This window comes from Callorhinus ursinus, unplaced genomic scaffold, assembly GCF_003265705.2.
Source record: "Callorhinus ursinus isolate GAN/ISIS: 27379988/994484 unplaced genomic scaffold, GSC_fseal_2.0 scaffold4, whole genome shotgun sequence".
In the NCBI taxonomy this organism is placed as follows: domain Eukaryota; kingdom Metazoa; phylum Chordata; class Mammalia; order Carnivora; family Otariidae; genus Callorhinus; species Callorhinus ursinus.
Genome location: NW_027397066.1, coordinates 101,849,998 through 101,865,995, shown reverse-complemented (window position 1 = coordinate 101,865,995; position 15,998 = coordinate 101,849,998). Strand labels below are relative to the sequence as shown.

At 35.6% G+C, this 15,998-nt stretch overlaps 1 protein-coding gene across 6 annotated transcripts in view; it reads right to left on the bottom strand.

The window, feature by feature from the left end:
* The window catches only part of AFG2A (AFG2 AAA ATPase homolog A), a 343,140-nt gene that overhangs the window by 273,590 nt on the left and 53,552 nt on the right, over positions 1 to 15,998 (bottom strand). For all 6 annotated transcript variants that reach the window (XM_025874137.2, XM_073892232.1, XM_025874143.2 and 3 more), the window contains exon 11: positions 5,305 to 5,514. In XM_025874137.2, coding sequence (XP_025729922.1) covers positions 5,305 to 5,514 — 210 coding nt within the window. The remainder of the gene's footprint in view (positions 1 to 5,304; positions 5,515 to 15,998) is intronic.

Genomic DNA, 15,998 nt, shown 5'->3' with positions numbered 1-15,998 from the left:
TCCTCTCAGGGCTTTCTTTTCCCAGGAACTTTCCATTATCACCATGAACAGCAGGATGATGAATAGGAAAGAAGGTCTCCCCTAAAGCCCTCACCCAAGGAATTGGCAATCTCCCCATGGCTTTTCTCCTTCCATACATTCCACTCTTCCTGTAGTGCAGTACAGAGTTATGAGCCAGGCTTTTTAACTTCAGTTACATTCATTAAATGTCTGAACTATGTCTGGATCTGTGATACTGACTCTTTTATTTAATTAAAACTCTTTAATTAAAAGACCTTTTCTGGTAAAGTTTAACATTTACAGAAGAATTAAGATAGTACTGAGTTCCTATATACACCACCCCTAAACCCCCACTGCACACTTAGTTTCCCCTATTATTATCATATATTAGTACAGTACATTTGTTATAATCAACTAATAATAATGTATCCATATTGATTCATTAAAATCCATAGTTTACTCAGATTAGTTTTTATCTAATGTCCTTTTTCTGTTCCAGGATCTCATCAGAAAACCACAATAACATTATATTTAGCTGTCAGGTCTCCTTGGGCTCCTCTTATTGTGAGTTTCTCAGACTTTCCTTGTTTTTGATGGCCTTGACAGGTTCAGGAGTACTAGTCAGATATTTTATAGAATGTCTTTCAATTTGGTTTTGCCTAATGTTTTTCTCATGGTCAGACACAGATTATAAGTCTTATGGAGGAAGACCCCAGAAATAAAGTACCATTCTTGTCACATCATACAAGGGTACACACTATCAACATGACTAATCACTGAAGATGTTAACCTTGATCACCTGGCTAAGGTAGTGTTTGCCAGGTTTCTACACTGTCAAGTAAGTCTTCCCCTTTTCACACTGAACTCTTTGACAGGAAGTCATAACTATACGCAGGCTGCACTTAAAGAATTGAGTAGTTACGCCTATAACTATACGCAGGCTGCACTTAAAGAATTGAGTAGTTACGCCTTACAAAACTTTTTCACTTAATATACTAATCCTCTCAAAGAGCTTATACAGATTAAAACAAACAAAACAAAACAAAACAAAAAAATCTGACCAAGAGAACTTCTTTAAGGCTACAGAGCTAAAAAATGCAAGGGTTAGGAATCAAACCAAAGCTATCTGAATCCTGGCTTAGTACTCTTTTCATTGTAACACGATTTCAAGACCACAAATTATGGGCGCCTGGGTGGCTCAGTTGGTTAAGCGACTGCCTTCGGCTCAGGTCATGATCCTGGAGTCCCGGGATCGAGTCCCACATCGGGCTCCCTGCTTGGCAGGGAGTCTGCTTCTCCCTCTGACCCTCTTCCCTCTCGTGCTCTCTATCTCTCATTCTCTCTCTCAAATAAATAAATAAAATCTTAAAAAAAAAAAGACCACAAATTATATAGTAATAGGTAAATTTCAAGCTCCACCTTATTCAACCACTAGTCTCCTTCCATATACTTCCATTTTATTCATCAGGTTCCTGTTTCTTTGGCAGTGATTACTCTTTCTTATTAATTTCACCAACTTCTACTCCAAAGCCATGTTTTCTCAGTTTTCTTTGTCCTACAAGAACAATTTTTTTTTTTTTTAACTGTCCCAGAAACATCTTTCCATTTCTCTGAACCTGCCCAATAGAAACTGCCTGAACTACCTCCTCCAGTATCATGGTGTAAATAATGAAAAAAAGGACTGGGCATTAAATTTAAAAAGGGGGGTGGGGGCAGGGAATAAAAGACTGTATAATGCAGTGGTTCAGAGTTTAGACTCTGCACTCAGAAAGTCCTGAGATCAAATTTCAGTTTCATCACTACAATTCTGACCTTGGAAAAGTCATTTCACTGTCTGAAACATTATTATCTTCATTTGCAATCCCAGAAACTAATCTTAAAGCATTCAGTATATAAAAGAGGTATATCTATGCAGTTTTCCACACAGTATCTGCAAAATGGAAACTATGATTTATAGGCTAGCCCACAAAATTTAAAAACAAAAGCTTAAATATAAACTTGGAACTTACCAAATTCAGATTATTTTGTACCTTTGATAATAGAATAGTAGGGGATCTAGTTAAATAAAGAACAGTAAGTACTTGGAATTGTGCATGCTTTTGAATAAAAGTTTCCTGAAATGGGATGTATTTTATGTAATTCCTCCTTGAGACAAGTTATCAGAAGAAAATTTCCCCCCCAAAAATCAAGCATACACTAAGCTCATTACATTCTTGTACTCACCAATAACAGCTAATAAAGGACTTGCTCAAAATCCCTGTCAGATGCCTAACCATCCTTCTTCCAGAATCAGTAACAGTTCTCCATAAAGTAAAGCAGCCCAGCTACACAAGGGTAATTAATCTATTGCAGCACTCCAGACAAAAGCAAGAGAGAAGCAGAGAGGAAACTTCAAACTGGAAAATATTTTGATATAATTGACACAGATGACAAACCAAACTTAAGCGTATGTCAAGTGTTACAGTCTACACAACAACACATACAGATGCCAAAGGATATTAAGAGTCCACACAAGCCAAGGTGAAATCTGAACTCTGAGTATACATCTTTTAATCACTGTTTAGGAAAGATGCACAGGGGAAGCTAAAGGGTTCTTTCATAAAGTCAGAGAAAGAAATGTTTCAAATCTTTAAATTCTTTATTTTGGGAATTAAAGGTAATTACAACTGTAAAAAATGTTAGGGAGTTTTCCCCTTCAATACATGTAAGATACTTGTATTTTCCAATAGGCTAGAAAATTTCATTGTCTATGTACGTTTCTCTGGTCATTTTCTTTCTTTTTTTTTTTTTTTAATTTATTTATCTGACAGAGAGAGACACAGCGAGAAACGGAACACAAGCAGGGGGAGTGAAGGAGGGAGAAGCAGGCTTCCTGCAGAGCAGGGAGCCCGATGCGGGGCTGGATCCCAGAACCCTGGGATCATGACCTGAGCCAAAGGCTTACTTACCAGCTGAGCCACCCAGGCGCCCCTCTCTGGTCATTTTCAAAATGTGTCAGACTTGTGATTTCAAAAGCTCAAACTTAACACTTAAATCCCTTGGAAAAGAAACATATATGTTGCAAAAAAAACACTTTTCCTTCATAGAAAAAAAAAAACTAGGAAGAATATAATATAAATTCCCAACTTCTCTGACTTCATTTGTGCATACATAAGCTGTATAACGTAGCTACTTTAAACTTTTCTCATTAGCAATGATCAGACAAGATGAAAAGACAATTGAAAATGCAGAGAAAAACAAAAATTTTTTCATGTTCCCAACCTTTTCTTTTGGAAATTTTTAAACATGTAGGAAAACTTAAAAAATAGTAAAATGAACATTCATTGTTCATTAAATATAATCTCCACCCAGATTCAAAAATTGAATAATACTGCCAAACTATACTAAAATGTATATTGAATAAAAATCTACCTTAAATAAAAACTAGTAAGTAGGATACGTAATTATCTTTAAGCAAGTATGAACTCAATTGAATAAGAAAATTTCTCAACATCACTTATCCTTTGTGTGAGTATGACCTAAAAGAAAAATGAACATGAGTTTAGTGAAAAAGCTCAAATACGTTAACACACGCATGGCTATTTTACATGAACAGTGTGCAAGATAAACCTTTCAAAGAATCTTTGTACATTTTCTCACAGTGAGAAAAGTAAAACTGCCTAAAGTTCTGAAATGTTTCATACTCAAAAACAGTAATAAATGTTTTTCTAAGTAATCCTAAGATAGGCCAGAAAGCAGTCCTGGTAACATCTGGAACAGTTATTTTAGATCACATAAGAATGAGATACTAGTTCGTAGGAAAATACATGTGCTCCTCTTTGAGATTCCAGTATAAATAACTCTGAGTGCAGACCTCATCAAGTAGGTTTCAGATATCCAGAAGACAGAAAAAAATTCAAGGATTATGAATATACAATTGTGGAAAACACAACAAGGTAGGCACAGAAAAATGGAGATGACAGTAAAAAGAGTAGGAAGTGCCAGTAAAACAGTTATGTCCATTACCATGACATAAGAGAAAAGGGACCAAAGAGAAATCAAGATGTCCCTGAAATTTCAAAATCACTCATTATTCCAACGTTTAAAGCTGCAAACTTTAAAACTGTGGTGGTGATTCAGTGTAAGTGATCATAGTAAAAATGGTCCCCTCCCCTATCTTCAGTATCTAATATCTTCCACAAGATAATCACAAATATGCAAACACTAGTGATTGCAGAGATACTGATTTTTAAAAAGCAAATAGACTAAACATACCTAAACATTATTCCAAAAAAATTTTAAGTAAAAAATTGACTCTACTCTGAAATAAATTTTATGCTTTCAAACTGCCAAGGATTTCAGTGTTCTAAGATAGAAAACATATTTTGTTATGAAAAAAATTCCCTGGTACTATCAAAACAGAGCCTTTTATCATGTGCTTTTTCTGAAATGAATTTGATATTTAACAGACTGAAGTACATATTTTTGTGATAAAATCCTTCCACTAATGGATTTAAGGTTCTATATATGTATATTTAGTAACTGGATATATGATCATATTACATAAAAGTTAATTAAAAAATTAATATCTTGTCCTGGGGTGCCTGGGTGGCTCAGTCAATGGTTAAGTATCCAACTCTTGATTTTAGCTCAGGTCATGATCTCAGGGTCCTGGGATGGAGCCCTATGTTGGGCTCCACACTCAAGGGGAGTCTGCTTGAGGATTCTCTCTCCCTCTCCCTCTGCCCCTCCCCCTGCTCACATGCTCTCTCTCTCTCTCTCTAAAATAAATAAATAAACCTTTAAAAAAAAAATATCTGGCCCTAAAGTCAAGTCAAGTAAGACTTACTTACATGTCAGATAAGATTATCTACCCCAAGTAATAGGGTAGGGCAATGAACAAATAATGTATGTGTGTGTTTCAGAATAAAAACCTTGTACAGATATTCCCTGACTAGAAAAATGTTTTAAGGAATTTAGTTTTACCATATAAATTATCAGATTTCTTTGAAAACTCTCCCTATATAAATATTAAATTTATGTCATATTTAAATTAAGTCTTAGTTAAGCAAAAGAGGTTATTAGCACAATTAAAAAATACAGAAACTAAACAAGACTGGTTTCTATGATACACAGACATAAGAAATATTGAAAATCACAAAACTAAATAAAGTAGTCCATCATTTTTGCTGATTACAAGCACTAGTTTATTTAAACCTCAGCCACTCCTTAGGATGCCTTTTCATGTTTTTCTAAGGGTAAGAATCAAAGGATGGGTGTTAGTGGCGCTGGAAGAGAAAGCAATTAAAAAATTTAACACCTTACCTTTATAGCTAGGAAATTCAGGCCACTCTCATTGGCCAAAGCCTTTGCAATCATTGTTTTAGAGCATCCAGGTGGTCCATACAGAAGAACTCCTTTAGGTGGTTGAATACCCATTCGAATGAAAGACTCTGGATGCTTCAAGGGCCATTCTACAGCCTGTTTCAATTTCAGTTTGATATTTTCCAGTCCTCCTATATCTGACCAGGATACCTAAAAAAAAAAACAAAAACAGAGCATTACCTAAATGTAAGTTTTGCCAGGAGAAACAGAGGGGAAAAAAAAGAATCAATAAAAAGTGCAAGAGGGGGAATAGAACCATTTAAGAATCTAGAAGATCCTTAAAAAGTTCTAGAAGTAAATTAGAGTACATGAAATATGAGCTATATATTACAGAAATACTAAAGAAAAAAGTTTCTGCTTGTATAAATAACTGTTTAAATGATTGAACAAGGTGTTAAGTTTATCTTCTTTTCTAGATGGCTTAAAAAATTGTTTCATCTGTCTGAAAATGGTTTGAATTACTGATGCAAGGTCTCATCTACATATATCTTTTAGCAAATTTATCTGCATTATGTATTACTTCCAAAAATATTTCTGTAGGTTCTTAGGGAACATACGATTTTTTCTGTCTTTGATATATTCATGAAGTATCCTCAAAATTTTGTTCCTTTTTCTCAACAAAGAAACCCACCAAAATAAGACAACTCTTTACATGGTGTTTACTTAGTAAATATCCATTAAGAACTACATATCAGATCATATACACAGGAAATAGAAACAGAAGACATGAATAAAAACTTTAAAGAACTTAACAACCACCAGTAATGTGTACATAAATAATCACAGTACAATGGAAAGGATGCTAAACACAGTAACAAAGACACAGAGAAAGCTTTTGGGAGTTCCCAGGAAGAAAAGATTACTTCCAGCTGGAAGGCAAATCTGAAAGTCAACTTCTAAAGCACAGATGAGATCTGGAAATGTGAAAACAGGGGAATGGTCAAGTAGAGGCAAAAAATCACAAAAGGCTCAGAGGAAAGTATGAAGGAGTAAGAGAAAAAAGATATGAAGGAGAAAAATTTAAAAAGGAAACTAAGTTGAAACTATATAGTGGGGGACCCTGAAGACTAGATGATGGAGTTCAAGAACCTCTCTCTTCATAAAAAGTCTTTGAAGATTTTTAATCTGGAAAGTGATATGGTCTGATCTGTGCTTTAGGAAGACTTCTCTGACAAGATTCACTTAGAGAGGAGAAAGAATGTGGGGAGATCAATTAAGGACCTATCACAAACATTCTTAAAAAAACAAACCTAAACTAGGGTAACCACATGCAGAGGATGAAGACACACCAGAGGGATACTGCAGGTCCACAGTACGAGGGTTCTGAGGTTAGAGTAAGAAAGACGGAGAATTTAAAGCTAAAGATTTCAAGATGAGTTGATAGACTATGAAGAGAAAAATAAATTTTAAGAGGAAAAATATATGATAGATTTTTATTTCTGGATATGAAGAGTTGAGACAGGACAGGATATTCAAGAGACAAAAAGGGAGCAGTGGGAATGTAAGCATCACAGATGGAGCCCCGGGAAGAGGGCAGGACTGAATTTCAATTTCAGAGAGCTCTACATACAAACAATAAAAATTATGACATCAATCAAAATTGCCACCAGGAGAGGAGAGATGTGGGTGAAAGGCAGCTTGCTGGGCACCACCCACATTCAAGAGGCAAAAGGGGAAAAAAAAGAGGAAGAAAAAGTTCAGAAACACAAACAATTCACAAATCCAAAAAAGAGAAAAGTTTTCTTTGCTAGTATCAGGAAAAGGTTTTTTTTTTTTAAAAGAACTTGCATGGTTTTAGAGAGGGGGACTTTGTTGTTTTTGTTTTTTGTCCACGGAACCAGAAGAATGCTATATTATGAACCATAATCCTGAAAGCAGATTTAATTATCCTTTTCTAAATTGTTTTCCTGGGATTTATTTTTAAAAAGTAAGATTACTGGATTAAAAGGGATGAACATATTTTTAGGTCTCCTTGATGCATAATGTCAGTTTGCTATCCCAACTGCCTTATCTATTTTAGTAGCATGCGTGATACGTGTCTAAGTTTCCCTACAGTATCAACAGCCTTGGGTTTTATTTTGCCTTTTTTTTTCCCTGATTTCTGATTTCACCAACTAATAAAACTAAAATTAAACTTGAGATCAATGCACATAAGCTTATGGCCCTAAAAATACAGGATCAAAGTTGACTGTTTACCACAGAAGGTGACTGTTACTGTTAAAACCAGGCCTGCCTGAAAGTGCAGCCGAGTTGTCACACCCCGAGGGGTAGTTCCTGCTTCTGCTTTCTTGTGTCTTTCTTTTCCTTTTTCTTTTTAAATAAAATTTTGAAAATTTTCAACATACACAAAAGTTGAAAAATTAATACAGTAAGTATATATATACACTTTGCCAAAATTCACCAATTTTTAGTATTTGCCACACATGCTTTAATGCATGCTCTCGCTTTCTCTCTACACACACACCAACAGTACACACACAAACACACATACTTTATCAATTTTTAAATTTGCCACTGAATCTTTTTAAAGTAGGATGGGGACGCCTGCGTAGCTCAGTTAGTTAAGTGTCTACCTTTGGCTCACATCATGATCCCAAGGTCCTTGGATCAAGCCCTGCATTGGGCTCCCTGCTGAGCGGGGGAGTCTGCTACTCCCTTTCCCTCTGTTCCACCCCACTGCTCATTCTCTCTCTCAAATAAATAAAATCTTAAAAAAAAATAAAGTAGGATGCAGATATCAAGACACTTCAAAATACTGCAGCATACTCTCATAGAAATAAACATTCTGGGAAGAGAGTGTTAAGGAGGGTAGTCAACAACTATCAAAAACTAAATAGAGGGGCGCCTGGGTGGCTCAGTCGTTTGGCTCAGGCAGGTCACAATCCCGCGGTGCTGGGGTTGAGTCCCGCATCGGGGCTCCCTGCTCAGGCTCTGTGCTCCTGCTCCCTGCTCAGCGGGAAGTTTGCTTCTCCCTCTCCCACTCCCCCTAGTTGTGTTCCCTCTCTCGCTGTCTCTCTCTCTGTCACATAAATAAATAAAATCTTAAAAAAAAAAAAACTAAATAGATCAGAAAGTATAGAGTATTAAAGAAACTGTGGTCAGTAGATTTAACAACAGGTTACTGAACTGAATGCTTTAATTATACAGTTTTTGTTTTTATGCCTTTTAGCAGTGGAACATACATACACACACAACACAAACACACATTTATGAGCACATACAGACAGTATATATGTTATATATAATGTATCAAAGCTGTATTTATAATAACTACCAGAAATGTAAAAGTCAGAGAAGCACTCCTTAAACTTGTGAAAATTAAAATGATAGTGTGTTACTGTTATGATCCTGCATGATGCTCATTCAATTGTTACTATGCAATTATTATACCTATACAATGAGAAGAGCACACTGTCAATGTACTCCACTAGGAGTGGACTTTCCACTTCTTAGAGCACATTTGAGTTTTACTTTTTTTTTTTTTTAAGAGAGAGGGAGAGAGAGAGACAGAGAGGGAGAGAGAGAGAGAATCTTAAACAGGCTCCACACCCAGTGTGTGAACCCAACTCGGAGCTTGATCTCACAAACCTGAGATCATGACCTGAGCCAAAATCCAGAGTCAGATGCTTCACCAACGGAGCCACCCAGGCACCCTGAGTTTTACTTTAAGTAATGTAGCATTATACAGAATACTTATTTAAGCTAATTTAAATAAGTACACATATACAGATAAAATTTTCTTAAAGGTTAATGTAGAATTACATCTTTCTTAATCAATGACATTTTATAAAAAATTCAATTATATGCCTATAAATGCCTAGGGAGTATTTTTTCTCAGGTTTGTATGAAACTAAATAGATCTGGCAAATCTTCATTATGATAAAATTTGGTTTTCAATACATTTGTGTGTGTTTGGGTTTTAATCAGTCTTTTAGAGTCTTGAAAAAAGAGTTTTTTAAAAGAACTTAATATCAGATACTAAGTACCTCCATGAACCACACATGGAAATCACTAATATAAACACAAAGAAATCCATGTGATAAAAGATGATCTCTGTAGTTAATAAGGATTAGGGAGTACTAGCAAACAGAGTCAGCTGGACCCGGAGTTGGAGAGGGCTTGTCCGCCAAGAGAAATTAGGATGATTTTATCGGAAAACTGAGTGTTCACTAGCATGGAAGAGGCCAAACCACCGATGCCACTGTATGGACCTAGTAGTCTTGCTGAGGAGTTGTTCCACTGCCCTGAAGGCTGAAGCAGAAGAAGACTGAAACTATCCCGTCCCCTCCCTCTCTGCCAAGAGAGAGCTCTTGCTTCATTGGTTGTACTTTCTCTATTACTGCCTTGATTGTATTTTTCCCTATATTCTTTCCTCAGCCTACAAACATTCCGTTTCTCCCTCTCCTTCAAAACAACCTTCCTTCGATACTGTTTCTATCTAATGTTCTATCGCCTTCTTTTTCACCACTCAACTTTTTGAAAGATAGTTAATACTCCTCTATTCCTACTGTATTTGTATCTCCCACTTTATATTTTAGTTAAGTATTTATCTTGTCAAACAGTAGTAGGAAAGGAGTGTAAAAGGATAAAGATAGGGGCGCCTGGGTGGCTCAGTTGGTTAAGCGTCTGCCTTCAGTTCAGGCCGTGATCTCAGGGTCCTGGGATCGAGCCCCACATCGGGCCCCCTGCTCAGCGGCGAGTCTGCTTCTCCCTATGCCCCTCCCCCCTGCTCATGCTCACTCTCTCTCTGTCAAATAAATAAATAAAATCTTCAAAAATAAAAGGATAAAGATAAAAAGTTTAAGACTGGTGGGAACGCAGGGAGTTGAGGGAGTTACACCAGAAGGTCTCTAGCTTCTGAGGAAAACATGACGCAACATCATTTGCAGAAATATCAATTAATCTAATAAATTCTGACTAAATGCCTATTTCATAATATGCTGGTTGCTGGAGACAATAGTTCTTGTCCATACTGAGCTTCTGACCTGATGGAATACTTCCTTAAAGGGATATATTTCCATAATTAGGCAATTACTATATAGCATGGTACATGCTATAGTCACAGAATTTAAATACATGGTCAAAAAAAACTTTTCAGAGGTGATATATGAGGTGGGATCAGATGAAACTAGCCAGCTGAAAGTAACAGTAGGTGCCATGGGAGGAGAAAGAGAAAAAAAAAATCATAAATTAGGAGAACTAAAAGTAATTCAGTATGGCTAGAATTTAGGGAGCCAGGAAAGGATAGAAAGGAGTAGAAAGAAAGGTTAGCAACAGAGGAAGCTATCAGACCTTGAAGACTCATAGGGCATCAAGAAGTTTAGACTTTATCTTGAGAGATATGGAGAACAAGTTAATAATGGAAATGACATGATCAGATTTCTGGAAGACAACTGTGGCTACAAGACAGAGTAGGGATTAGAACTTGGAGGGGGCTTCTACAGTAATTCAGACAAGAGATGGTGATTATCTGCACTAAAGTAGTAGCAGTGGGGCTATACAGAGGAAAAAAAAATGAAAGCTTTATTAAACCATAGTAAACTACATTAAATAAGGCAAATCAAGTGAGTTTTAAAAATTAATTAGATCTGAAGAAGGGGTGGTAAAAAAGAACATGGAATCAAGGGCAACAGCCACGATTCAGACTTGGACAACTAAGTAATTAGAAATTACAGTAAAAGGAACATGTTTGGAAATTAAGGAATAGTTTCCAATTATTATACTGTGATTGGAATTTATGAGTGAAATAAATTCAATAAAACAAGAAATATCTTCTATGTGCTGGACTTGTGTTAGTAACTGTAGGGGCACAAAGATGAGTGAGAAAATGTCCTCAAAATTTTGTACTCCAGAAAAAGAAATAAGAAAAGTCTTTGTCTAAAGACATAAAATAGCTGTCTTCAAACAAAGTAATACAAAATCTACTGAAAAAAATACAAAACAGTTCTACAGCTCTCAAATATGTGAGATGGTGAGGACCGACATTTGGAAATTGTGCATATATGTAAGCTTATGTCTAGGTGTTAGAATGTGAAAATGACAGCAAATGAGTGAAAAAAAAAAGCAATACAAGAAATGCATCCAAAAAACCACTACTGTGGTTAGTCACATAGAGAGCTAGCTACAACTAAGTCTAAAGCAGTTTCTTATTGTCCCTTGCCAACTGGCTGCAAGGTGAGCTGGGAGCAATGAAGCTGACCACTTTTCCATGCCACCATCATCCATTCAAAAAACCACTAAGTGCCTACTCCATACTCAGTCCCATACCAGGTAATGGTCTATAAAATCCTTGCTCTCAGGGTTAAAATACAGTAAATAAGAAAATCACTCTAGTTACTGCATGGGGAATGAACTTAGTGGGGGGGCGGGTAGGCAAGACTGGATATGGAAGATGCAGTTAGATGGTGGCTTGGAGCAGGATTACAGCAGTGAGATGGCAAGGAGGGCCAATCTGGGCATGAGAATATATTCTGGAGGTAGAACCAGTAGGACTTACTGAATAGAATGTGAGGGAATGAGAGCAATCAGGGGTAACTCCTGAAAAAAAATTGGCAATTCCCACCTCATATGATTATGTATCAGCTATCCTTATAATAGGTATAGCCTATAAGAAATTAGGAAGGACAATATAAGAATTATCTGTTTTCCCAACACCTAAAAGTAGTCATTGTTAATGGTACCCTCTAGTCTTTCAAATGTGTGTGTGTGTGTTTTCACTGAGATCATAATGTATTCACAATTTTATATTCTGCTTTTTTTAACTTCATATATTTTTTCATATTATAGATCTTCCAGTTACTGTATGACTTTGGGTAATTTACTTGATCTCTCTAAACTTTCTCATCTAGAATATGGGGATAATAAAATCTAAGCCCCCAGTTTCATTATGATAATTAAACAGTATAGTTTATATTAATTGCACTTTGCCTGGCACACAGTAACTATTTAATAAATACTAGGTATTAGTTTATTTAAATGTCTGAAAGATGATTACAATGAAGAGTTATATTTTGAAGGCTTAGTGACAAAAGAAAAAAGCCAACAGGCAATTGCATTTGTAGTTTCATGAGCAATCCTGAACTACCATAACTTTTCTTTTCTTTTCCTTTGTTGTCTGATCATTACATTTCTTAAACTAACGGTAAATAAGTTTTGCATTTTAATTTAGCACCTAAATGCCAAATAAATGATGAATAAATCTACAGCTATCAATTCAAAAATGAATATAAATCAGCTTAAAGAGCTTACTATTGCACGGAAGAATCTTAAAAGCAGAGAAAGTCATGGGAAAAGTTAGTCTGTCAGAGAAGAATAAATACCAGCATGAAATCATAAAATCCTAAAACTAGAGCAGGAATTCAAAAACTAGCTGGTTCACTATCCCACCTTCAGACAGTATTTCATCTTTCAACTCCTCTCATCTTTCAACAAATACTATTTTATGCTCTTTAAAAAAATTTAAAAAAATCTGTAACTCTCTTTTTAATAAGTTACACTATATCATAACTGCCAGAAAATTATTCCTACAATCTAACTTAAAATGACTCCTGATAATAGCTGGGTCCTTTCTTTCTTACTGGGTCCTGGTGAAAACAGTGAACAGCTGCTCAGATATGGCTTTATAACTTTTTGAATTAATAATAAAGTTAGAAGTAAAGGAACAGCTGTCAAACAAGTATAGACGGAGCAGTGAGATAAATTTCCCAAGGGAAATGCCCTCCACAAACCTCTTACAGTACTTTCTGGACAAGCATCCATCCAGCAATATACAAACCAACACCAAAACAAAAGAACCCCTCAAAGTGCATACCCACGGAGGCCAAAAGACTTGATGATCAGATTTAAAAAACAAACAAAAACAGCAACTTACAAAGAAGTTCCACAAGGACAAAGTAAAAAGTAATGAACCGAACTGCAGATATTAAGAGATATACTATGAGAGAGGAATTCAGTAGCTCCAGGGGGACTGAGTGTCTTTACAACATTTCTGAGTCAAGATGCTCATGTTTGTTACATGCCAAGTTTTATACTGCCAGGTACAAAAAATTCTTTTGAAAGTGTTATTTTTATAGAAAATATTGTGACAAAGAGTACTTTTCATTTTGTTCTTTCATGCTAACAAGTCCCAGCAGGAGGACAAGGAGCCAGAAGTAGCAAGTGGGTTGGCGCCTGTTCAAAATTTTCCGCGGGGTCACATGTTAACTTTTAACCAACTCAAATATTTAAAATACATTCACTTTGTTTAGAAACCATAAACATCTCAAATTACTAAAGATACTAAATAATGCAGAAAGAAGTAAGTTGAGAAAACCCAACCTCCAAGATCCAAAAGAAAGATCAATACATTTCCAGATGCTTCTTTAATGGAGATAAAGCAAAATTAGGAAGCAGTAAGTATTCAAAATGTGCTCTTAGACCTAAGTGAAAATAAGTGAAAGCCATTAGCTTTATATAGTGAAAAGACAAAAAATACTTTCCCCCATGCTTTCAAAACACAGTCTATGCAGGTTTTTTTTTTTAAAAAACAAGTCAAAGTTTCAGTTGTACTACAGTGCCATAAACCATCTACAGTCTCTTTCTCTCCACCCAATCCATTAAAAATAAAAATTGCAGAAAAAATACAACAACAAAAAAGACAACTAAGTGAGGACTCTGAAAAGTAAAGTAGGTGAACTGTGAGGGAAGTACAAATATAGAGAAGTACTCTGCACCGGGTGGTAAGAGGGGCTAAGTATTCTAAGTATGTTTTCCTTCTCTTTTCTCTCTCCACTCTGTTTTTCCCCCCCGCTTCCTGTTTCACTTCCATTTTGCATAAGCAAGCTTAGTTGAAAATATCTAACAATTTCAGAGGTAAGAGTACAGGGAACTTAAAAAAGTAGATGAGAAAGAATAAAAGAAACTGTACACCAAAACTTTGCCACTAATTGCAAACTGCTACTAATCTGGGTGATTTTGTTCTTTAGTAAATCACTTTAAGGACCTCACTGAAACATATAAAGGCTATGGGAGCCAGATGCTCCTATAACTCCTAATAAGGAAAAAAAAATTAAGATAAAGAAGAAATAAACTATTCAAATAAAAAAATTACAGATATCTCCCAAAGTTGCAAATATGGGAGATAATGGAAAACATAAGCAACTTAAAGGCAAATGTTTTAACCAAATTTCAAACTGTATAAATTTCATAATCAGTTGAATGGTCACATTAAAACCTGAGTTCAATTTCTAAAATATTACCTTACAATCATACTTTAATGATCTGTTCTCAGAGAACTGGGTATGTATGAATCTTATAAATATTATTATATATTATATTATTTATTATATTATTATTTAAATAAGACTGCCTTAGATAACAAAATTCTATAATTTAATTCAACTTAAAAGTAGTTAGGTGTGCCTGGGTGGCTTAGTCGGTTAAGCATCTGGCTTGTAATTTCGGCTCTGGTCGTGATCTCAGGGTCATGGGATCGATTCCCACCCCCAGGGACTCCACAGTTGGCAGGGAGTCTGCTTGGAATTCTCTCTCTCCTCTCCCTCTGTACCTCCTCACAGTGAGCATGTTCTCTCACTTGCTCTGTTTCTAAAATAAATAAATAAATCTTAAAAAAAAAAAAAGTTACTCATTTCCAAAATGAGCTTTTAAAACACAACCTACTTTTGCTAGATAAGCAAGTCCAGGAAAAATTTCATAAAAAATGGAAACTTTAAACAAGAAAAAAAACAACAGCAGCAATTAAAAAAAAAAAGTAAAAACTCACCATTTTGAAAATAATATAAAGTCTCACCTAGAAAATTCTTTCTATTTCATTAAAATATTTTATATTTTTTCTAATTTACCAAATTCCTTAAATAATTTAACTGTGAAGAGAAGAAAATGCTTTGAATATTTAAGGAAACTGCTTAGAAAATCCCTGCCATTCCTTCTCTGGCATAGCAGAACTGCGAAAAGACAAAGGAATATGGATAAAGGAAATGAAAAATATAAGAACAAAGAGAAAGGGACTTTTTACAGACTGGCCCCCCAAACTGAGGTGCTAAAGAAGCATATGTTCTACAAGTTTCTCAAGTGAATTTTAAATTAACCACAGGTAATAGGTAACAAAATGTCCCAATATTAAAGAAATGTAAAATGTCCAGAAAAGATGTTTTAAATAGTAAAAATTTTAAGATTTTTTTTTTTTTATTTATTTATTTGAGAGAGAGAGAATGAGAGACAGAGAGCACGAGAGGGAAGAGGGTCAGAGGGAGAAGCAGACTCCCTGCTGAGCAGGGAGCCCGATGCGGGACTCGATCCCGGGACTCCAGGATCATGACCTGAGCCGAAGGCAGTCGCTCAACCAACTGAGCCACCCAGGCGCCCAATAGTAAAAATTTTAAAATGAGTTTTGTCCTGATTATCTTCTGTGGGAATTTACAAGTGAACAGTCAAACAGAAGGACTCTTTTGTTATATAGGCATGTATCACCAGGACCTTCTTAAGATAATGCCTTGTATATTACAGATGATCAATGTCTAGTAAAGGAATAAATTAATAAGCAGACATATTTCACTCGTATTATTTTAAAAATAAAGTGGCAAAAGAGGGAGAAATAGCAGGGGGATGGGCTGGTAGGAGGTGAGACAGGAAAAATA